Source organism: Eutrigla gurnardus (assembly GCF_963514095.1).
Source record: "Eutrigla gurnardus genome assembly, chromosome: 16".
In the NCBI taxonomy this organism is placed as follows: domain Eukaryota; kingdom Metazoa; phylum Chordata; class Actinopteri; order Perciformes; family Triglidae; genus Eutrigla; species Eutrigla gurnardus.
The window spans coordinates 14,256,132-14,279,573 of record NC_139927.1 but is presented as its reverse complement, the minus strand read 5'-3'; the positions used below and the strand labels follow the sequence as shown (position 1 = coordinate 14,279,573).

Below are 23,442 nucleotides of genomic sequence, written 5' to 3'. Positions count from 1 at the left end.
TATACCCGTAGGAGACTTTTTCTTGACCAGAGGCACTTCAAAAATTACACAGCTCGGTCCAAACTATTATGCCCCTAAAAATCATAAATAAAACACATGAACAGTAAATTAAATAAAGCAAATGAACTGTAAATGAAATACCCAGTAAATATACAGTACATTGTGCAGTCATTTACTATTTATTTAATTATGTTAATTTGCAAAATATTTGTTTCATCTTGAATGACACCACTGTCACTACCTTATAGTGTTTTTCTCCAAATGCTCCTGTATTGTATAATACCTGTATTCGAGGGCAATAACTATTCATTCTAGTACAATAATTATATTTATTTTAGTGCAAGTAATGGTATATTTATACTTTATTCACTATATGAATAGTATATTTTGTTCTTCTATAATAATAATCATAGTAAAGATTCATATTAATTCTAATTCAATAATACCATTCATACTAGTGCAATAAATAAATCATTGCTGTGTATGAGAGTGTATTTGGGGTTGGTGGGTTAACGATGACTTCCTCTTCTCTGAAGTCAGACTGTTGGAACGCCCCCCAGGTCATCTCCTTCACCATGGCCTGCTCCTGGTACAGGGACAACACTCTGGAGGGGCAGTAGTTGTACTTTCCAGACCCCCCGGGGAAGGTGGTGTGTATATGAGGGCTGTGGGGGTCCTGCTTCAGAGGCTGAGGACAGAACCTGCACAGATGACCTGTTGGCAGCTGCACCACTGACGTCCTCGTTGCCCTCTCTTCTGCCACCTTCCTCCACTCTGCACCTCTTTTCTTAGTGACCTCCAGCTCACGCTCAAAGAAAGGAGATGCAGCAGGGTCCTCAAAAGACCTCCGAGGGTTGTGGAGGCCTTCCTCTGCATAGGTCTTAATACATACTGTTCATATTCCATGTCTTCACAGTATGGTATGGGTCAATTTTGACCCAAGCCAAACATTTCCATGTAATAAAGTGTCAATACCCATTTTTGAACTACACATCTTGTTTAAAAAGCCTGTCTGTCAGTCAGCTCAGGATGAATGGATTCTAATGTTTTTATTTTGATATTGTTTGTTACATTGCAGTGAGCTTGAGCTGGTGCAGATCTCATGTTAGTGTCAGGACAGCCTCTGACCTTTCCTTATGTGAATCATATCACTCCTTTACTCATTCCTATGCTGTTTTCCTCTTTCACTGTTACGAGGTATCAACCATGACCCTTCAAAGAACAGCAGGTGCCGTCTCTGTGGGAACCTGGGCACATTCTTAAATTCATTGTCACCACTGTCCCCTAAAAAATATACACAGACATGGCTTATACAGTTTTACAGTTTCAAAATGACCTTAAACCACCATTTTACTTGATTTGACCCACACTAGTGGATCTAAAATCCATTTAAATAGACACAGGTCAAATTTGACAAAAGTAATCAAATTTCAGGCTAAAAGAATGACATTTAGGGCATCTTTACTGCCAAATGTCAAAAAGCTCAAATTTCCTTACTTGTATGAAAAGGGTAAAACAGCGCCCCCCCCCAATCCCGCTTGTGGCCAAAAGTATATTACATCGGTAGTGTTAAGAACTACCATGAATGAATGGGAAAAGTTAAGAGAGTTAAGGACTAGTATCCGGGTTCGATTCCCGGGTCGGCCCGGGTTCCTTCTGTGTGGAGTTTGCATGTTCTCCCCGTGTAAGCGTGGGTTCTCTCCGGGTTCTCCGGCTTCCTCCCACAGTCCAAAGACATGCAGGATGGGGATAGGTTAATTGGTGACTCTAAATGTCCCGTAGGTGTGAATGTGAGCGTGAATGGTTGTTTGTCTCTACATGTCGGCCCTGTGACAGACTGGCGTCCTGTCCAGGGTGTACCCTGCCTTCACCCAATGACAGCTGGGATCGGCTCCAGCCCCCCACGACCCTGAATACAGGATAAGCGGTAGAAAATGGATGGATGGATGGAAGAGTGAAATCCCTGGAGTTGCAATCAGCAGTGTTTGAGTGTCACCAGGCTGAAATCATTCTGTTTTGAATGTGGGGTTTACAGTTTTGACAGCGGCGTGTTAACATTTGAACAACGTGCTGTAAATCCCGTGTTGTGCAGGTTGTGGTTAAAGTCACGGGAGAAGTGTGTAGACAGCCAGTCGCGTAAGTGACCGTCTCCATCCGATAGAGGGCGCACGCGTACAGCAAGTGACGCCACGTTTCTTCACTTCTCTCTTCTCCCGCCAGCTGCTCGGCAGGCAGAGCCGACTTGAACCGGAGAGTCGTGGTCCGGTCACATGACGATGTTGTGGGTATATTACTCCAAATGTCTCTGCAGCGCTGGAAGACAGCGAGCGCACTTCAGTCTGACTGCTGAACGGCGATTTTGAATTGGAGTTACATCGTCGAGACGCAACTTTTGTTTTAGGGGAATTATGAGAAACGCGGAGCTGTGATTTTTTTGTTTGTTTTTAATTCCCAATTGACAGCTGACGAGGTGAGAGAAAGAGAGGATGTTTGCAACTTATGGTTTATTTCCGTGTGGTGTTTAATGTCGTATGGTTAAATATAATATAACCACACGAAGCTGTATCGTTAAAATGCATGAATCCTGCAGCGACTGCACCTGTTTAAACCACAGCTCACTGTCACCTGTCATTCCTTAAAAAAATATATATATATATATATAACCAATAGTTTAGTGATTTGTGTTGAGTTGACAGTTTTATTTATTTATTTGTCATTTTATTTGTTCAGTACAAAGGCTGCTGGTCTATTTCGTCACTTGACCTTTTTAAGGTGGAAAATCTGTTGACGTGTTAAATGTTCGTTGCAATGACGTTAAAGGGCTGCTGCACTGCGTGTTGTCTATTAGGGTGGTATGCTGCGAGGACAACGGGACAGGAAATGCGCGTTTAATGGAACTCATCCGCAGAAAAGTGTTTGCTTTGTGTTCAAGCGGTCATGGATGAAGTATATCTGCCTCTAATGAAGCGAGAAAAAATGGGTTAATGTCGCACATGGATGAGTGAGCGCCGACATGGGATGTATAGAGAGAGATTGTGCTCCAACTAAGCTCCCTGCTTTTAATATCCTGAGTCAGGAATAGGATATGATGTTATAGTGGGACGTAATTCAACTTAGTGGGAGAAATTGTAGCAAGTGCATCATAATATACACCGACTTTTAAAATTTGAATTCAGTAAACGCAGGTTCAATCAAGATGCTCAGTTGGGATCAACTGGACCCGATGATGATTGTGTCCTCCCCCTCCCCCAGATGTAAAACCGAGATGAAGGGAAAAGACTGAAAGAGTCATCAAAGGCGCACCTTCCACCAAGCTGTGCACGTGAATGTGTTGGGCTTGGGCAGGATGTTTCACAGGGTGTTTCTTGGTCTTATTCTGCCCACAGTTGCAGAGATGGAGATGCCTCTTTGCTTTCCCACCATCCTCTGTTGGCACTGACTCAGCAAACCAACTGAGTGTGTGATAAACTGTATATTCCACCAAACTCAGTGTAATTAGAAGATAGCTCACCCATCCCCTCACACACACAAACACTCCGTAGACGCACATAAACATGCATGCAGGGCTACGGGGAGTTTCAGTGGGATCTCCTAGCAGCCCCTATGGTTCCTGCCTAGCTTCAATCTAAATGTCAACGTGACCTCTCTATCCCTTCTGTAATGAGAAAGTCTGGACTGAGCGCTTTTTAACGACTTTGTCAAACACTCACAGGTCTGCCGCCGGGGCTTGTGGGAGTTTAACACCCACCCGCTCCGGACGGCAGCACATTTAATTTTACTCCTCAGAGAAGCCCATGTCTGACACAACCTTTTATCTGTTTGTTCTGTGTTCCCTTTTGCTTTTTTCACATGCTGGCCGTATTTGGTTTGTGTCGTGTGTAGCGTGGGAAACTCTCCCCAAACCAGGAGAGCAAATGTTCTCAGCTCAGAATAAAACGGCTGCAAGTTATTGCGACTCATTATCAGTTAAGTCTTGGCAAATCAAATTTGAAATTCGATGTGCTTTTAATTTAAAAGATGTATGCTACTGTTTGTGCCAGAAACGGTAGCTCAACCATGGCTGCACCTGCTGGATGTAATCGTCAACCGTTGGCTGAAGGAGGAATTACTGCTTATGGTGATGAGTGGCTCAGTGGCCTCTGAGAAACTTTCCCCTCCCGAAATTTTCATTAGATTTAGGTTTTTGAAAGGAGGACGTGTTGCAACCCATCCATAAACCTTCATTTTTCACCTCATAATTCATATGGGGTTAAATATTTGAGAGAGTTACGGTTCTGGAGCTCAAATGGAAGCGAGCTGTGGGGAGTTATTTCAACGGGTTAGTTATTACACGTTTATAAATGGAGCCCCAGGAGACGGACACGGTCTCATCGCACCTGAAAAGAGACGTGAGATATTTCTGTTCATATTCTTGGCAAGTTCTTGCTCGAATTTTGGATGTAAGTGAAGGCGGGACAGAGTACGAGGTCACAACTGGAGGATTTGTGCAGCGTCCGTAGTGATTTGGATGTTGCACTCGACTGTTTATGAAGGAGGGCTCATGATCAGCGCGTTTACGCTACGTAGGATTTACTGTCATTGCCCGTTTCCAACTTGTAAATATCGTAATTCAAGTTGTATTTACAACTGGGACAGTTATGAAAGCGCTTTGTAGCTAAACAAACATGGGTTCCTCACGTCAGTTCAAGGTAATCAAACCCAAATTCTAGTGTTGTTGTTTCAATGCACTGTAAACAATAGAACGTTCCATCCTTCCCGTTTGATTTGAACGCAACATGACCTCACCTCTGGTGCAGGAAACATCTACGCTCTCTTTGAAGAGCAGTTTGTATTGGAAAGGCCCAGTGAGCTGGCCTGGATCACCTGAGGATTCCCCAGTAAGGGCTTGGGGGACGTTGCTATGGAGACGACATCGCTTACTCTGCCGCCACCCGGATAAACGGTGGAAAATGGATGTGTGAATGGATGAATGCACCATTTTAGCCAGATATCTATCAGCTCTGCAGTTGCTGAGTAACCATTTCCATTTGGTCTCAAACACTGTACCGTGCTTTAGAATAGATTGGTGGAGCATTTCAAGTATGTCTCAATCCGAAATTGGCACTTTAATATTACTTGATTTGGATAATAATAAAGGATTTTCCTCTTCTGCTGCAGTGTGGATCAGTTCTTTCTTCATGACCAGTCATATAACACTGGCCGAGGTGTGTGTGTGTGCGTGTGTGTGTACGTGCGTGTGCGTATGCGTGTGCATGTGCGTGCACGTGCATGTGAGTCTGTCGCTGAACTGGTTCACTTGCTTTGCAGCACTAGAGGGCACCAATAGTAAACAAATACACACATCTGAACTGCTGTACCTGTGAACCCTTGACCCTTAACCTCAATACATACACCAGAATCCACAAGGAGTTGGCCTGCAAGAAATTATCACCATCGAGAATTTTATTGGAGAATAACGGTGATAAATAACGAGAAGGACTTTGTATTAATTTGTCAACCCAGTGGTTAGAGAAAAGCTGGCGGTGTCCATGAGCTGCCCTCAGCAAACTTTCTTTCATGACAAGAGTTTACTTTTGGTAACACATGGGACATGAACAGCGGCATCCTGGGTGAAAGTCATGTTCGTTTCACCCATTCACCACCACTTCCACCGGCTCGTTATACCCAGATGGAAACCAATGTGGAAGGAGCTTAAACTTGCATTCTCTCTACTTTACTTGAATTTGCCACCTGTAGCTTTGTCCGAGTAAGCTTCAACTGTTATGATTGTGTCTTTTCTCTCCAGTCAGGAGGAGATGGAGAACAAGGCCATGTATCTGAGCACGTATGGAGAGAGAGAGAACGGCTCCATGTATGAAGAGGCCTACGATGGACACAACCTGTCCAAACTCAACCTGTGTGATGAAGGTAAACGGAGAGAAAACACTGAGCTGAACTCAAGACTTGTTCACTAAAAACACGGCAGATTAGTGCACATTAACGCATTCTCACATCTTCGTGCACTCAAAATACTGTAAGTCCTGCGGCAAAAAGATGACCATGTTAGATTATGGTAAACACTTCTTTTTAGTAATAAATGCATGCATCCGACTCCCATTGTAGTAGGTCAAAAAGAAAAAACAAATTATAGGTTTGTTGCAAAAAAACTGAGATTTCAATATCCCAAATTCTGGTACTGGATGCAGAACTTCATACACCATGACTGCTTTTCAGAAAGGGACTTTCTGCACAGACACACACACACACACACACACTAATTACCAATGCAGACACACAAGAAGAGGCGATGCTGTCACCGCTTGGCATTCTCACTATGGTCATCTGCGAAAGCCAGGAATGTCCAGAAGCAACATCTGCATGAGTGTGTGTGTGTGTGTGTGTGTGTGTGTGTGTGTGTGTGTGTGTGTGTGTGTGTGTGTGTACAGGTGCAGCTGCAACAAATCCACAGTTGACCCTGTGGTGTTCTCAGGTTTCGACCCAAAGCTCTGCGAGTTCGGTGGGAAAGTCTTAGTAAACATTAACTGGAGAATTTGTTGACATTTTAATGGGAAGCGGACAATGGCCGCACACATCAGAAAGCCTCTCCTCATCCAGCTTCTCTAATCCAAGAGCATTTTCACACCTTGTTCAGTTGGAGAACACATTCCCAACCATGGCCCAGTGCGTTTCACTGGGGTGTCGTAGAAAAGCAAAACAAGGTTTATATTGGAGTGTGAGTCACACAACTAAAGGGCCAGTGCCGCTTGTTTTCTGTTGCATTGTTCCCCCCGAACAAGCATCTGTGCTCACAACACACGTCACCTCACCGGTACAGCGACTCGTGTGACAACTGTGTCGCTTGCCAAGCACGCGTATTTGATTTGGAAAGTAAAAGTCCTTCACCGACAACAGCCGAGTGTGATGTTGACAAAGTGTTCTCCAGACAGTAACGTCATTTCCAAACGTATCTTACGCTTAAAGACAGAAAACGACGTGATCATTTCCCCCTTTAAGCTGCAGACTGGTTTCATTTCCTGGCCTGTGTTTATTATGAAGGTGTTTGTGGGACATGTAGTTGTTTGTCTCGGTTCATCGGTTCAACATGAGTTGAACACTATAGCTTTGAGTGCAATTTCTGCTCCTTTACATTCCAGCTATGTGACACATCAGAGCCAGCTGTGTTTGTCTTACGCCGGAGGAGTCTGTGTGTTCTTCATCATAGAGGGGAAGTGTGTGTGTGTGCATGTGTGTGTGTGTGTGTGTAACAATCCACCAGTGTCCACTGGCAGATTGTCACGGTCCAAATGAAAGCATGCTGTTGGGAGAGCGTGCTGCAAAATCAGTGTTTGTATATTCAAAACCCGTAACTCAAGCCAACATCATGGCTGTTCACAGGAAGATAGAGTCTCATTATAACCTCGTAATATCCCAGCAGGTTTTACAGTCAGGCCCTTTCCGGTGTCCCCCCATGGGATCTTCATTTTGTAAAATAATATCCACCGCTTTCAATGGCAGAGAGACAAGTCATTTTTGATCCCGTATGAATCGTGGCATGAATTACACATATGGTGTTAGTCAATTTAAAAGATTATTTAATATGTCAAGAAATTAGCATTTTTTAGTATGATTGTGGAAGTATAAGACTGTGAAAATAAGTCATTAGAAATACTTCACACCCATTAAAGTGGTACTCACTTAGAGATGGAACGATTTTAGGATAAAAAGCACCTATCGTTGTGAATTTCCATTATCTTGAAAATCTTAAATATTGCCATGAGTGATTTAAAAAAGATGTCTAGCACACTTTCATGGTAGAGAAGTGAAAAATAGAGCCTTTTTTTTATAAATACAGGATGTAACAATACCTGTATTTATGAATTATGATCATCTTATATAAGATTATTGTATTGTTTTTCACTAAAAAGGCTGTCCACTAAGAAATATTTTTGTTCTACGTCTTATCAGTGATGCAATAAATCATATTTGTTACTTAACTAAATGTGATTCCAGTATGTTTTAGGGCTAGCGACAGCCGATAAAGTCTGCCAAACGCATCCTTCACATCTGGCTAAAAACTGAGCTTCTGTCTGAAATCAACGACTTCTTGTTCCAAAAACTGTGGCAAAACACACTTTCATTTCCTTTTTTAACAACAATGAGGATAATTACCCACAAACACAACACACTCATGTGCTAATGTCTGAAAACACGTTGATAGTAATACATCACATTCCCCTTCCAATGACTGAAGAAGGATGTGGCTCCAAAAGAACAACCATTGAAAAATCTCTTTATCCTCTTGGCCTGAAGGGAATATTCTCTCAACATCCACAAGCTAGTCCCTTTCTCCTGCCAAGCCGTAACACACACACACACACACACACACACACACACACACACACACGGAAAAAACCCTTCCATCACAGTGCTGTGTCAGTTTTATCAAGAGTAATACACCAACATCTGTTTGACCCTGGGAGAAGTGTTAAGTGGCGACCTGAATTATAGTAATAGCTCCTCCGTGAGTCTGCGTATTCTTGTATGAATGTATTTGTGCATCTATGCTGCATCGCCGTGCCGACAGCATACATAATTACTCATCGGATCTATACAATAAGACCATTCTGAACCAGTGAACCAAGAGTGTGTTTGATATTGTTGCTTGCTTACTTTTTATTGTGTGTTCTTACTTTGTGTTCACACGGTACGTCGTCATATAATACGACATAAAACGACGAAAAAAATTTGGTATCAAGACTCCAAGAATCCATTTAGAGTTTGGTGTTTTGCAACTGTGAAATATTAGTTTGGACTTTGCTTCTGACCCTTTTGTTTGTTTCTTCGTCAGGTTCTTGTAAGCGTCGCAGGAAGCAGGATCAGTGCTGTGCTCACCTGAACTCCCTCTCAGCCATCAAGTACGCCGTCGTCTCCCTCTACATCCTGGTCCTTCTCACCATCTTCGGGCTCTGCCTGGCAGGTAGGCTGTGACTTGGTCTTCCATTGGGAATTTTGGTAGTAGGGGAGATCTGAAAATAGAAAAGCTGATCATTTAACTGGTTTTGGATGGGTTTAGTGGACAACAAAACATTTTAACAAATAAAAATTGTTACACTCACAAAAATGTTAAATTTATCTTCTAACTTTAATTTCGGATACGTTTATTTTGTTGGAAATATTGTGGTCATATTAGTTGATGATGACCTTTTTTCTGAATATTCTGTCAAATACTTCCTGGTAATGAAGACTATTAAAAGTATGAACTACAGACCATTATGTATGGATATACTTGGGTTGTACAAAATAAAATCATACAAACAGCAGTGCTTTAATGGGTGGGCCGCCAAAGTATATTTGGCGATCCAGTTTAGTATTTTTTATATTCAGTCTTTTATCCGTCCAAGAGAATGATGCCATCCCCAATCAATTAACTCGTATTTTCTGGTTCTGTATTCACACCACCACAGTAGCAAACAAAAGAAATACACATTGAGAAAGGTCGTCCATCTTTTTGTTCTCAGAGTTCGGTTAAATGCAGATGACTTCAGCCGCTCCTCAAGGTTGAATTGTAATTAAGGACGCACACACGTGCACATACGTACAAACTCACTTATTTGGTCTAAGGTATCACTGTGGGGAGGTGGTCTGAAACCTTACTCCCCTCTTAAACTGTCTCTTCTACTCTAGCATTGAGATCTCACACACACACACACACACACACACACACACACACACACACACACACACACAAAAATCTGTCCTGGGAGGGTTTTTTTCTTCTTCTTCATTTGAATGGTGAGATCAGGTTTCTGAGTGTGGAGCTCTTTGCATGTGTGACAGATTTGACCTCGGTTCCCACAGGCGAAGGTACGTGTGTCACAGCTTTTGGGAAGCGTGACGAGCTTGACTTTTATTTAGAAAGCGACAAAAAGGACATAGAAGAGATATAAAAAAGCGTCACAGTGGCTAGTTCCTTTGTTTCAGCATCATCTTTGACCATAGATCAGGTGTAAAAGCAGTTCGCTGGCAGAACAGAACAGGATGTAGTGGAGTGTCTGTGCACTTCCCTGTGCAAGCTAGATTTGGCTAGATTTGCTCCCATTGCTGGGCGAGCCTGAAGTCTCCCTGCAGCAGGCTGGGTAGTGGAATAACCTCATCCTAGCTGGGTTGGCTTAGATTTGTCCAGCAGGTCTGGCTAGGTGATGTGAAGTCACCGTGAGTGGTGAGTCATACATGTTAATTATTAAAACGTTGATGGTAGCTTACGGCCAACGATTGGCCCAAACCAAAACCTTGTCCCTTAGGCCTACAGTTTCTGCTTATAGAGGACCAGTGCCTTGCTCGGGGATCACTGGCACATTATAATGAATGAGGGTGAGGCGTCACTTACACACCAAGACATTTCCCTAGCTGTGAAGAAAAGGAAACCGCCCAGTCCCACGCCAGCTTTACTGGCTTCCAAAGCCAGATCTGGAAGCCAAAAAATATATAAAATATAAAATATGTCTTTCAAACTTCGTACGTCTCACAAATGAAGTGAAACTGCAATGTGGAAATCTGGTTTTGAAACGTCTGACAGCGTTAGCTGTTCGTTCGTATCGGGCGATGTGTGCTGCGGTGCTGTAATAGATTCCAGTATCATCAGAGCTTACACCACTCTCCTCGTCCTCCTGGTTCATTTGGAAAAACAACACTGGTGTGATGTCACAGTGGCCTCATGGCCCATCAACTGCATGTGTGTGTGTGTGGAGGTGAGTCAGACTTTATGGCTATTACCTACTGCGGACCACACTGTGTACTCCTTGTAAATGTCAGCTGTGTTATTAGAGGAGAGGAAGACAAAGAGAGGCTGATAGAGCGAGGAGAGGAGAACAATTAAGGAGAATGCAGTTGGAAAGGTAAGTGACAGACCTCAGAACAGGTTTATGAGCTGCCTGCATCCAGACCAGCGGGATCCTGGTCTAATCCTAATTTCATTTCAAGACTCTCTCTCTCTCTTCCCGAGCCTCCCAGTCACACCGTGACCACACGGCCGATGCCAGTATTCCCAGGCACAGAGATGTAGTTAGGAGTTTGGAACGGGCTTCAGTGTCGTTCCAGAGGTATTCGCTTATTTAAGGCTTTTAGATGAGGTTGTTTTAGAAAAGCAATCAAACCGGGCTTTTCAAGCGGCCCCTCTTAAATTAAATGCCTGCCATCCAAAAGCTGAGTGGCTCCAGCGTAACTGCACGGGAGGCCCCCTACAACACACACACACACACACACACACACACTGGCTGCCAGTTTTCCGACGTGAACACAGATTCAACTCTGTGTTATGCACATTCACTTCTTGTTTGAGTTCTCACTTGACTTTTAGGTTGTTGCTCTTAAGTTGCCTCCTTTGGCCTCCTCCCAACTTCATGGCTCGGCCAGCGTCTCCGGTGCATCCAAACACATCGGTATGTCAAAGCTAGCAGGATCATCGCTGGCGTTCGTGGCATGATCAGTATTCTATAGTATTTTCTGTGTGGGAGCAGGATCTTTTATCTCAGTTTGGAGTGAAGGGAGGATAAAGGATGAAAACGCCTGCACCATTTATCATAAGGTTAAGAGCTGCCTTATCAGTCCATTAGTCCTACAAGCTTATCTCCATGCAGATAGGACACGACTCTAACAGAGACTCTGTGGCAGCACAGAGATTGTCCATAATTGAAACATCAAGTGTTCAATTCCCATGATGACCAGCCTTGAGCCAGAACCCAGACTTGTATCATCTCGGAGGCGCCTGCTGGAGAAGCTTTTGTCTTTGTAGTCGCTTGTTCTGGCTGACGCAGTTCGGGAGGAGGACCATTACTGAAGAGACGTGGTCGGCCTGGGCCAATTGTGACAACGCTGGTTTGGCCAAATGGTGGCGTGATGCAACTTTTTAAAGACTTTTATTCCCAGAAACCATGTGGGCCGACCTGCGTAAGTATCTGAGTGAGAACAGTTTAACTCCTTACTCTGTACATGAGCAGACTTGGTGCTGCAGGATTTCTCTCAGCCTGGTCTGGTTGAACAGTTAGTTGTTCCTGCTGTATGTCTCCATATCGTTTTCATTCATATCGGATAGCGAAGCTGTTCACGGTCACAGTTGGCTTTTAGGACAAGTTGACCCTCGACTTCTCCATCTTTGATCTTTTGCGTGGGAAGTGCTAGGATGCTGTTTAGTTGAGTTTGAGTCCGTATGCGTGCAAACTGGTTGTGTGGGAGTGATGGTGCAAGTTTTTGTATTTAATTCTGCCTTTACACAGAGAAAAACCTCTCTCATGATCCTTTCAGCAATTTAGTTTTGTCAAGTCTTCTCCAAGAGCTGACTTATTCCCTCCCTAATTTAATTTGTTTTTTAGATTAAGGTTTTTTTAAATGGTTCCCCATATGTCCCACATAACATTGAAAAAAACAAATAATACAACACAGAATAAATAAGTAAGAGAAAAAATGATAATTGGCGTGTTTGTACTCAAGTCTTATGTATAGTAAGTTAAATAACTTTGAACCATTTTCCGTGTCCGGTGCAAACAAAATGTTAAATGACGTTCTTCCTGGTTGCGAAGGGGAACAACAAGCCATTTCACACCTCCTCGTTATTCATGGTCCGACAGTCCGATCAGTAATCATGAATCCTTGTGAAACCTTAAATCTGAGACACTCATTTTTCCAATATTAAAAGTGAGAAGCTGATCTTGTTGCCCCACAGAGCGTTCAATTTGTAATGCTCAAATGAGCGTTATTCCGCAGTGACTGGCCGCTCCGCAGGAAACCACACCTACTTCTGGTTGCAATTGATTGGTCCAAATTATGTGTGGTCTGCTAAAGACTTGAACTTGTCTCAACTTTCCGAAAAATTAACCAGATGCAGATTTTTTTGTCTATGGCCGCTGCTTTTCTGTTGTCTTTCCATTAACACGGACGCCAAAAGCATCAGCGGCAGACCAGAGTCCGAACTGGTTTTTAGGGAGTCCCTAAGCTCTTTCAGATGTGTTTTCTCTGAGTCCATCCAAAGGTTTACAATAGCTCAGTTTGCAGATTAGACACTGTAAAACATTACTGCTCGTACAGAAGAGTAGGTGAGAGAGGTGTTTGACTGCATTATGCCTTTTCTTTTTATATTACAATACAGAAAGTTAAAGATGTGTAATTGCTGTGTTGAGTGTTTTCATATGTGGCTGTGCTTGTTAAAATTCATAACAATGAAGAGCCTGTTTTGGTTATTGATTGTACATTAGGCCTACATCAGTCATTTGTAGTCCTCCACCGTGAAAAAGGCAAAGATGCAAAGGAAGATCAACTTCAAATGTTCCAGCAGGTTAAAGATTGAAATAAAAAAATACACAATTACACAATTTGGACTTGTGTGAAAGGTACATGCACTCTAAACAAAACAGTGTTGTAGAAGAGCAGAACCCTTTTTAGAACAGTTCTCTTGCAGTGTGCTCACGTGGTGCATTTAAAGACAACACCTCCGAAACATGACTGGGTTGTTTCCTCCTTTCATTTCATTGCGTTTTAAACAACTCCTAGCCGTAGATGAACCCTCTTCTCTCTGCAAAAGGGTGAGAGGTTTGTTTTTTTTCGTGCATTTTGGCCAGACATTGCTAGAAATACCTTGTCCTACATCTGGAGCCAGTTGTCAGAATAACAGATTGTGTAAAACACCCAACAAACACATCTAATAGCCAGCGATCGGCCCATATGTGGCCTTGCAGACGCTGCTTAGGCCATGTTTGACACATTTTATAGCTTTGTTCATGAGCTGTACCGGTCTGTTGCCACCTATAATCATCCTGCACTGACACAGTCATGCCAAATATGGAGGAATGGAATAATTTAGTAAAAAGTATTTCAGTGCCTTATCCACTTTCCATTTAGTATATCCACTACCTGTAGTACTATTATACAGGTATGTTTGAAGACATTAACCAGCTCTATGTTTATTTTCCTCCCTAATGCCTTGAACATGCCTTCGTCTCATACTGTACTGTAGGTGCAACTGACTCATGTTTTCCAGCAAACATGCAGATCACAGGTTTGGCACGGTTGGGTTTTCTTTCTTTTTTTTCCCTCGGCCAGTTAACTGCTGGAAAACATGATGGGGGCTGGTGGGTTTGTTGTTATTCTTAAAAGCCATGAAATCTTCGAGTTTTGTGTCTTCCAGGGATCGGCAAGGGATATGTTATTGCCAAGTAGCCATTGGCAGTATAGGCCTGAAACAGCTCGTCCTTATCTTGGCCTGCAGGCCCTTGTAGTAACTGGGTGACTGCATTTGTTCACGTAATTATCTTCGTGTTTTACAGCAACTTTTCCTGCTATACAGCTAAATTCTGTTCCATCGCCAGAGGTCTCCATTACATCTGCTCCCCCGTGAGAGCGTGTAATTTGGTGCGTTGCTCCGTCTGGCACATTAATCTTAATAAACATCCCGTACTGTGATGCCCCATTATTTTAAAATCTTGGAGCATGTTCGAGATGAGACAGAACATCTGGGAAGTTTCTCCTCATGTGTAATGCAACCTCATATGAAAATCGGTTAGGACTTTAAACCTGAAAGGAATTAGGCGTGTTCTTGGGACCGTCATCTTACCGTGCAGGTTTACTGCTTTTTTGCTCTTTTGCCACTTTTCTCGATTTCTGTATTTTTGGTGCAGCCCCGGAAGATATTTGCTACTGAGAAGATAGTAACCTCCAACTGTTGGGTGTGTGGGACATCAACATAACCACTAGAAAAACATTGGCAGGCTAATTTTACCAAAACCAAAGCCTTTGGGCTTTTCTTGAATAACCTCAAAGAATCTTAAATAATCCATACTTCTTCACAACGTGACACCAGATTAAAAACCGTCATGAACGTAGACCATATGTGTCCGACTAATTTAGCCCATTCCGAGGGTAAATCTGACACCACAGAGAGCCACACCTACGACTTTAAAGAGGAACTTTGAAGGTCTCTAACCACACCCTTGTGAAAATGATTCTCGCTGCTGAAGATGAGGTGTCTTCTGACCCTGTTGACACGGGTGAGAAATTCCTTCCTCAGACACACTTCGCCTTCAGGAGAGTAAATCCACCGTCACAGACGTGCGCCAGAGGAGACGCTTACGGTTTCATATCCATATGCGTGCAGGGACACCCATAAACCCTCACGCATGTGTGGAGCATGAGAAGCACGAGCATGAATAAGAACACATGTGCACGAAAACAATCACGCCGCGACGCAGAAATGCACGCAAGCGTAAAAACGTGATGCTTTTGTGCAGAAACTCGTACATACATACACATCATGTATACACAATACAAGCACACACGCAGTTATTTAAATCCACATGTATATTCAGAGACGTGAGAAGCCACAAACCACACAAATGACTTGCCCCACACCCACACACACACCCACACACACACACACACACACGTACTGTGCGTCACAATGCCTCTAAATTGACTTTGAGAACATAAAGCCTTTTCTAATGAGTTTCTGTACTGTGAGTTTGGAGAGGATCCAGCATTCGAGGAGGAGTCCCATCATAAGAGGAGCACCCACCTTCTCTCTCTCTCTCTCTCTCTCTCCCCCTCACACACACACACACAGAAACACACAGAGAAAAGTCAGTCCTTCATTATTCAACGAGAGGTCCCAAAAGTCAGTGGACGTCCTCATTCAAGCAGTCAAACACAAGCCATTAACATGTCAAGACTAATTGGACCTCTTTCCCCCTTTCTCTCTCTCTCTCTCTCCCTCCCTCTGTCTTTGGCATTCTGCCTCATTTACTATAAAAAGTTCCCGCCCTGCTCATGTAAATGTGGATTTCTAGCAACAAAGAGGAACAAAGAGTGATGAGTGAATATAAATGATAATTCTGGTCAGTTTTGTAACATATGTGAGCTAAAGGATTCACAGGCAACGCTTGATTGGATATTCTAATAATAATAGAGCGGTTCTCCCCCCAACACCGTAGTGTACCCGGCTTTGAAAACATTAATTTCAGCTTGAAGCCAAATGAGTCCACGAGATGCAATAACGGGGAATACTGCCGTGCGTAAATAACTCCGACTCAAATAAAAGCAGCACGCCTCAGTGATGCAGCTCTCCATAAACGGTTACAATGATTTTTTTTAATGGAGGTGGAGGGGCTGTTGAAGCTTCAGGGATCTCAAGGGCATGATAGCAGGCGCCTAAATTAGTTTTTTTACTAGCAGACTAATTAAGCAACAACAGATTCCAAAGACTTTGGGATGAAGTCTGTTACACACACACACACACATACACACACACACACACACACACACACACACACACACACACACACACACACACATACAGTGTGGTTCAGTGGTTGTTAGTTTCTAACTGAGATGGGTGGGACGACAACTGTGAGTAGAAGAATGTAACAAATGACAGAAATGTAAGGAAAACAACTTGGTTGCTTCTTTGGTTGCTGTTGTTGCTCATTTATATTTGCCTATAAACTTTGCATGTAATGAAGAGCATATTTTACGGTCTGTCTCTTGTCTCACCATATCAAATGAACCCTCTCAGTGAAGGTAAAAGCATGTTAGATTTCATGGCATATTTTTGCTGCTTTGTTTGCATATACATTTTTATATAGTTTTATGCACTTTAAGTCAGTAAAGGCAATAAAACTTGCCAGTAAGCAACTTAGTGCTCTATACGTCATGATATAAACCAGTCAGGGAGAGAGAACATGAGTAAAAAGTACACTATAAGTGGAGTTTATTACAGTTTATTATTGGGGATTGTTCATTATAGATTATTTTGTCTTTACTAAGAGTGCTGATATGAAGAACCCCTTTAAACAGCATAGAAAACCTTACTAATTTTTTTAGATTTAGGTTTTGTAGACTTAGTACCATCGAGTCAATCAATGCAGAAAGTGAATCAAATCCTGTGCTTACATATCAGATCTTCTTTTTTTTATTAATAGTAAATTGTACTTTTGAATGGACCAGCAAAACCAAAGAATTTTAAGAAAGGATTTTGATGAAAAGCGATGGATGGTATGCTTTAATGGCACTTATCAATCTAAATGCCGATAGAAAGAAGGACTTCTATTGTGCACACACACACACACACACACACACAGACTAACACACACACACACACACACATGCTTATTAAGTCATTCAGCCTCTCGCAACAAGAGCCTCACTTTGATGTCTGCCACATCAGACAGGGTCCACGCTTAGAAATCAAACAAAAACTCCACCGCTGTCACTTCATTCGGACATTCCTGCAGCTGAGTTACAGCTGGCTGAGCTTCACACAACCACGTCTCCCGGAGAGACCTTTCAACATGGCTGCAGAGTGAAGAGCCATTATTGTTTAAGCCTCCATAAAATGACCAAATAAGCAAAAAACAAACCTACAGTTCTTCTCCGCAGCGTCTGCCACGTTGAATGTTGGTAGTTTAAACATTTCAGGTGGTTTTAATGAGCTACATTTCAACAGCTTGGTTTAGAAAATGTATCTCTATTACATCCAGTGTAATAGAGATACAGAACCAGGCGATGAGCAGCCTTTAATCCAGTGGTTTGCACGCAGCGGCGTGAGCCCGGGTTCATGACCTCTCGCCAAACGTGCGGTCTGAGTGATAATCTCACCATTCCTTGTCAATCAGATGGAACCATATTGCAGGGGATGAGAAGCTTTAAACATAAAAACATCACTGTCAAATGAATTATAATACATGTGTATATGGGCTGAAAACCAAAGAGATCATATTTGCGATGACACCAGTGGTTTACCACAATGAAGACCACATTTCCCATGAAACCCGTCTTCGCCCTCCTCTTCCTCCTCCTTGTCCAGTTTTTTAAAATAATAAATAAACATTTTACTAATGCGATCACCATATCAACTCACAATATGGCAATGATTTTACAACCTCCAGTGGCTAAAAACATCTATTACCGGTATATATTTTGTTTGACTTTTTTATGTGAAAATTATCCAAATATGCATTCATACTTTTGTGTATCACTTTCATTGTTTTGCAAATTATTACGCAATCACGTCACACATGCAACTCATCAACTAGCAACTCTTTCAGCAGGCTTCAAGCAATTTTCATGAAATAAAAGATAATCTGCTAGACTTATTATCCAATATTGACTTTCAATGGAATCATTATGATGATTGATTCCTGGCTATATGTAATCCAAGTCAAAATTTGTTCTGTTTTGTGTGTGTGTGTGAAGAGCTGCAGCTCATAAATCAAATTATTGTCTGCATAATGATGCATACATTCGCCACATTGTGATATATATTACAAATATTTTCATTAATATTGTGTTTAATATAATTATATTATCTTTCCTATTCTTATTTCTGTTTGTCCTTTGCAATAATCCCATTGATCTTTATCCCTCACACATTTCATCTTTAAACCAGTTGGTGGTAATTGAGCTTAACTCCGGATATGAATCCAACCCTTTTTTGCAGTAATCCATTTAAAATGACTTAACGGCTGCCGTTTGATGTGATCTCAAGGAAAGCAGGTTGTTGTAGATCCTGTAATTTCATTCTCCTTCGCCGCTGGAAGACTTTCAGGTCTGCAGTTCACAAAAAGACCCTTTCTTCTTTATTTCCTGACCTCCTTCCTGCCGCTGGCATCCCCTCAAAGTGAAGTGGGATGTTGGTCACTTTCTGTCTGGGTGAAGGTGACCGGTATCGCTGTGTCTCTCTCACACATAAACACATGAAAACATTTCATTATTATATAAGAGGAATATTCAAGAGTGGTGGTAGAGCTGCTGTGTGTCCATTACCAACAGAACTTCATTGTTTGCAAACACATATGGTAAATTGGCTATTTCTAACTGAGGACCAGCTGTTGTATCTCTCCAGGTTGCTATTTTTCTCCTCCTCCTCCTCCTCCTCCTCCTCCTCCTCCTCCTCCTCCTCCTCCTCCTCCCAGGTCTGATCACGTTCAGCTCTGGCTGCTCAGTCATAAAACCTGCACTGACTTTTTATTTTAGAGTTACATTACATGATTTGCAAATGTTGGAGTCATTTCAGCAATTGTACTGACACAAGTGAAGTTCGTAAACAAAAATGCGATGCACAATACGTGTCCTGTTCCAACATTCAGTGCCGAATATTTTCTTCATTTTCTAAAATACATATATCCTGCAGTAAACAACAGTTCTGACCTTACACAACAATACATTTCCCTCCTTCCCAAACTTTCAACATGTCAGGACTGGATATATCTTTATTTTAACGGCTCACAAGCCAAACAAAAGAAAAAAAGAGAGAGCTTGAAACAAGCGACCTGATCAGCAAAACAAGATTCTCTGATTTGAATCAGCATTGAGATTCAACCAAGTCCAATTCCCTGGTCTTGAAAAGCCCCTAACGTCCTGCTTTGTTCAGAAGGGTCATCCCAGGTACTCCACCAACCAGATCCAACACAGCAGAACTGCTTGCTCTGGCCTTTTATTGTTTGGGTGTTTGGTTTGGATAACTGGATAACCCGGAGTGTTCGCAGACGCTTTATTCCAACAAGATGTTCTGGTTAAAGTCAAAACCATGTCCGTGTCAGTCGCTTATCATTTAAGGTGAAGGTCTGTGTGGAGGTTAACATCAGAGGGGGAGGAGGCCGCCGGGACAGGCTCTGAAGTTGTGTCAGAAATCTATCAGCCACATCTGAGTCCTTCATGGAGGTCCAGTGATGAAAGGCCTGAGAGCAAATAATGGGGTTTGCACAATTATACCTCTCCATTGGGTTTTTTTCAGGGGTTCGACCATAAATTCCACAGCTTGGGGGTTGATTTATAGTTAGATGATGGATAAATGGACATATTTTTTATATATATATAATCAAAGTAATCATGTTAACGTTCTCTCATTCATTTTGTAGGCCTCAGTTGTGGCGAGGTCATGGTTTCCACTGAAATAGCTTTACACATCTTCTGTTCGACGTTAGCGTATGCTAAAGGAGCTCTAACCTGACCAGTCAAAGGTAGCGTGCTCTCTATAGACCGCTGTCATGTTTCACGGGGATTGCATCCACTCTGATCTGCAACAGTTCAAGTACATTTATTTAGCCTTTTATATGTTTTAGTTGGAAAATGTCCAAATCCCCAACATATTCATATGATGATGTCTTATGATCATCACACTAGATAGAGGAAACCCATCAGGAAACAACGGCAAGGAAATACAGGAGAAATGAAACGTCAACTTAAAGAGACGCCATTAAAACAGAAATATGGTGATGAATATGTCATGTAAGTAAGAAAGGCATTGCTTATTACTGTTACTGCATCAGACTTGAAGTAAACATCTACAAGTATAACATAAAAAATCATAAATCCATAAATATGCAAACTATTATCAAGAGCCAAAAAATAGGAACCTGTGATCAGGTAAACAAGGACCGGGAGACAGAAGATAAATATTGTGGGGAAGAAAGGAGCTATTAGATTTATAGATAGATTTAAACAACACAGGATTTAAAATATTCAAAATACTGGCTTGTAAATATTTTGAGGGCAGGAACGCCTTCAACGTTTGTTTGTTAGGTGCACACAATGCCTGTTGGTGAGAAACGGTCAAAGTACATTTTACATCAAAACCTCCATTGAACCTTCAACGCTTCACTTTGAGCTCAAGGCGTCATAGTGATCAGATCTTCATTATATGGAGGGTTTACATCGTGGACATGATTCAGCAGCCCAGCGCCAGGAAAAACTGTTGATATTGTTTCTGAAATATGTTGAATGTGGGATTGTTGCTTTCGATCAGACAGGTGACATAATACATTGAGCAACGTCCGGCTGTTGTGCTGGCCCTCTCTCCCAGCATTTGATACGTGAGTGGAAAGCCTCCTCTTCTCCACAGAAGACCATGAAGCTGAGAATTTGGGACTAATCCGCTGTAAAGCATTGCTGCCGTGCCTCTATGTGTGTGAGGTAAAGAGTCAAGAATAGGAGGCCAATGGCAAAGAGGAGACTTTCCCACCGTTCAGAGCTGAGCTGAGACCAGAGGTTGGAAATGGATTTGTCAGGCCTGCGTGTCTTCTTTCACTCAACTCTCATCACCCTCGCTTGATGTCACGTAACACTCACCTTGAGCATGTCTGCCTTTGTGAGGGTTTGTGGCTGAAAGAGATGTGAAATTACATCTATCTGGGCTATATTTTTCACTGTTTATTTTTTATATGAATTCACATTAATGGGTTTTTTCCCCTCATGAGGTGTTCATGATAAATAAAATACATTTTAAGCACCTGCAGGTGGATTATCCTGCTTCTCTAAACATTTATATATACATGTCCATTTTGGACAAATTGGGAAAACGATCCTTAACTTTTGCAGAAAAAATGGCATGATCATTACAGCTAAAGCACCTTTATAAAGTGATAATATGTTAGCATTCTTTTGCTTTATTACAGAGTGATACGGGTGAATAGAAAACCCTTAACCTCCCTGACGGTGACCTCTGTGGTTTGGTTGATTGTATATGCAGATCTCTCCATATAGCAATGCTGCAGATCAACAGACATCAGTTAGTGGAGAGTGATTACTAACGTCGATGGTTTATTCCTTTTGGTGGTTTCACCAGAGGAAACAAGGCGAAGCGTGCGGTGGAAAATCTGTTCCAGTGTGTTCTGGCAACATGATATGACTCTTAGTTTATACGTCTTCACTCTAATAGCCTGCAGTTGTCCTGATCCATGAGAACCCACAGACCCCGAAAAGTCGGTGGTTAACAAATGTAATTCTGCACCTTAAACTAGAAAGACCGCAATGCGGTTCCCCTGACAAATTTCAGAGCATTTCGAAAACCATCCTTGTATTACATTAACACTAAACCCTGTGCTGTCGCTCCATCTGTAACTTTTATACCCTCACAAGATTATCTGACAGAAATGTGGCATCCACATTGTTTTTTCTACTTTTATCAACATTTCAGAGTAAAACGCATCATATTTGGGGCCGATCATGATAGATGTTTGAGTCCATTGAGAATGTTTCGGAACCTAAAGTGATGTTTTGGATTATGGAGTCACGTTGGTCCCCGATCAAGTTTACCTTCTTTCACGACACTCCAAACGACTTCCAGGGAAGGGAATTAAACAAACGATGGTGTGTGATGCTCGCTTGTGTTTGGAAAAGCCGTGACTCTGTTTTACAGTTCAGCACCAACAACATCATTCCTAGTCTTTCTGGCGAGATGCTGTGAGGCATCCCAGATGTGGCGTCGGTTCTAGTTGACAACAGAGATCAAGAAAATACATTTTCATGCCTGACGCCCGATCCAAGGCGACATGCTGCCTCTGGTCGGCCGGGCTATGAAATCGGTCTTTGTCTTATTACCCACAATCCCAGTAATTGCGAGGAGTCAAGTGCCGGCTTGTATGACATCTTTCGGATGACTGCGCGAGTGCCCTTTAAGACTGAGTATGCAGAAGTTTGTTATGCTTGCTAAATGAGGCCGTGCATATGACGTAATCCAGCTCAGAAACTTCAGTGTTTTAATTTGATTTCCACAAAAGGACATTCCACTTATCTAGAATAAGATCGGCCCACTTTATGTTCTCGCTCTTCTTTCCTTTTCCTTCCTGAGAAACTCCATACGGGGCCTCTGGTTGATTTTAAATCTGGGTGTGTGTTCACCACTGCTGACAGACCATCATTTAGCAATTAAGCGCCCTGTGTAGTGGAGAGATTTTGGCTTATTTAGTTTTTCAGATCATTAGGAATAAACCTAACACACATAATGAGCGGGAGTTGAGATGGTTTGTTTTCAGCGGAGCGGCTTTGCAGCACTTTTTCTCACTCTGACGTTTCTTGGCTTTGATGCCGGCACACAGAAACACACTTTACTACTCTTAGATATGTGGAAACAGAAACGTTCGGAGACTTTGTGATATCGGGATGTTTCGGGGCACCAACGTGCCTGAGAGCTTGTGCGAAGGGAATTATCTGCTTCCTCTCATTTCCCAAATTAACCCCCTTTTTCTTTCCTGAATCAGAGGTATTTTGCACACATTTGGTCCCCGCTGTCCCGCAGAGAAGATGCCGTCATGGCGTAATGCTGAGGATCTGGTTTCAAAATATCTCCCAGGCTATAGAGCCGTTACCATGCGACGTGCTCTCAACATAACATGAAACCGAGGAGCTTTTTCTCATTAGGCACGATAGAGAACAGAGAAAACGGGGGGAAAGAAGATGTGGCCTTTATGCCACGGCCAAAAACAAGACAAGAAAGCTTCATCAGTTATATGTTAACCGTCAGCAAATGTGATGCACCAACTAAAATAAACACTTTTTAAATTCAGATCATGTTGTCTACGGAGAGCTTTGGGACAACAAACTCTGAGAGGAAAACATGTTGTTCCTTTAATATTCCTGCTTCTTTCAAATTTGTGTGTTTACAATTCATCATCCAAAAGTCACTCTAATTGAATGTATATTTAA

General features: G+C 42.3%; 1 protein-coding gene across 1 annotated transcript in view; it reads left to right on the top strand.

The window, feature by feature from the left end:
- The first annotated feature begins 2,332 nt into the window (after positions 1–2,332).
- The window catches only part of scara5 (scavenger receptor class A, member 5 (putative)), a 55,929-nt gene continuing 34,819 nt past the window's right edge, over positions 2,333–23,442 (top strand). The window contains exons 1-3 of the mRNA XM_084031332.1: positions 2,333–2,470; positions 5,786–5,907; positions 8,828–8,956. Of these exons, the coding sequence (XP_083887458.1) occupies positions 5,796–5,907; positions 8,828–8,956 (241 nt within the window). The 5' untranslated portion in view covers positions 2,333–2,470; positions 5,786–5,795. The remainder of the gene's footprint in view (positions 2,471–5,785; positions 5,908–8,827; positions 8,957–23,442) is intronic.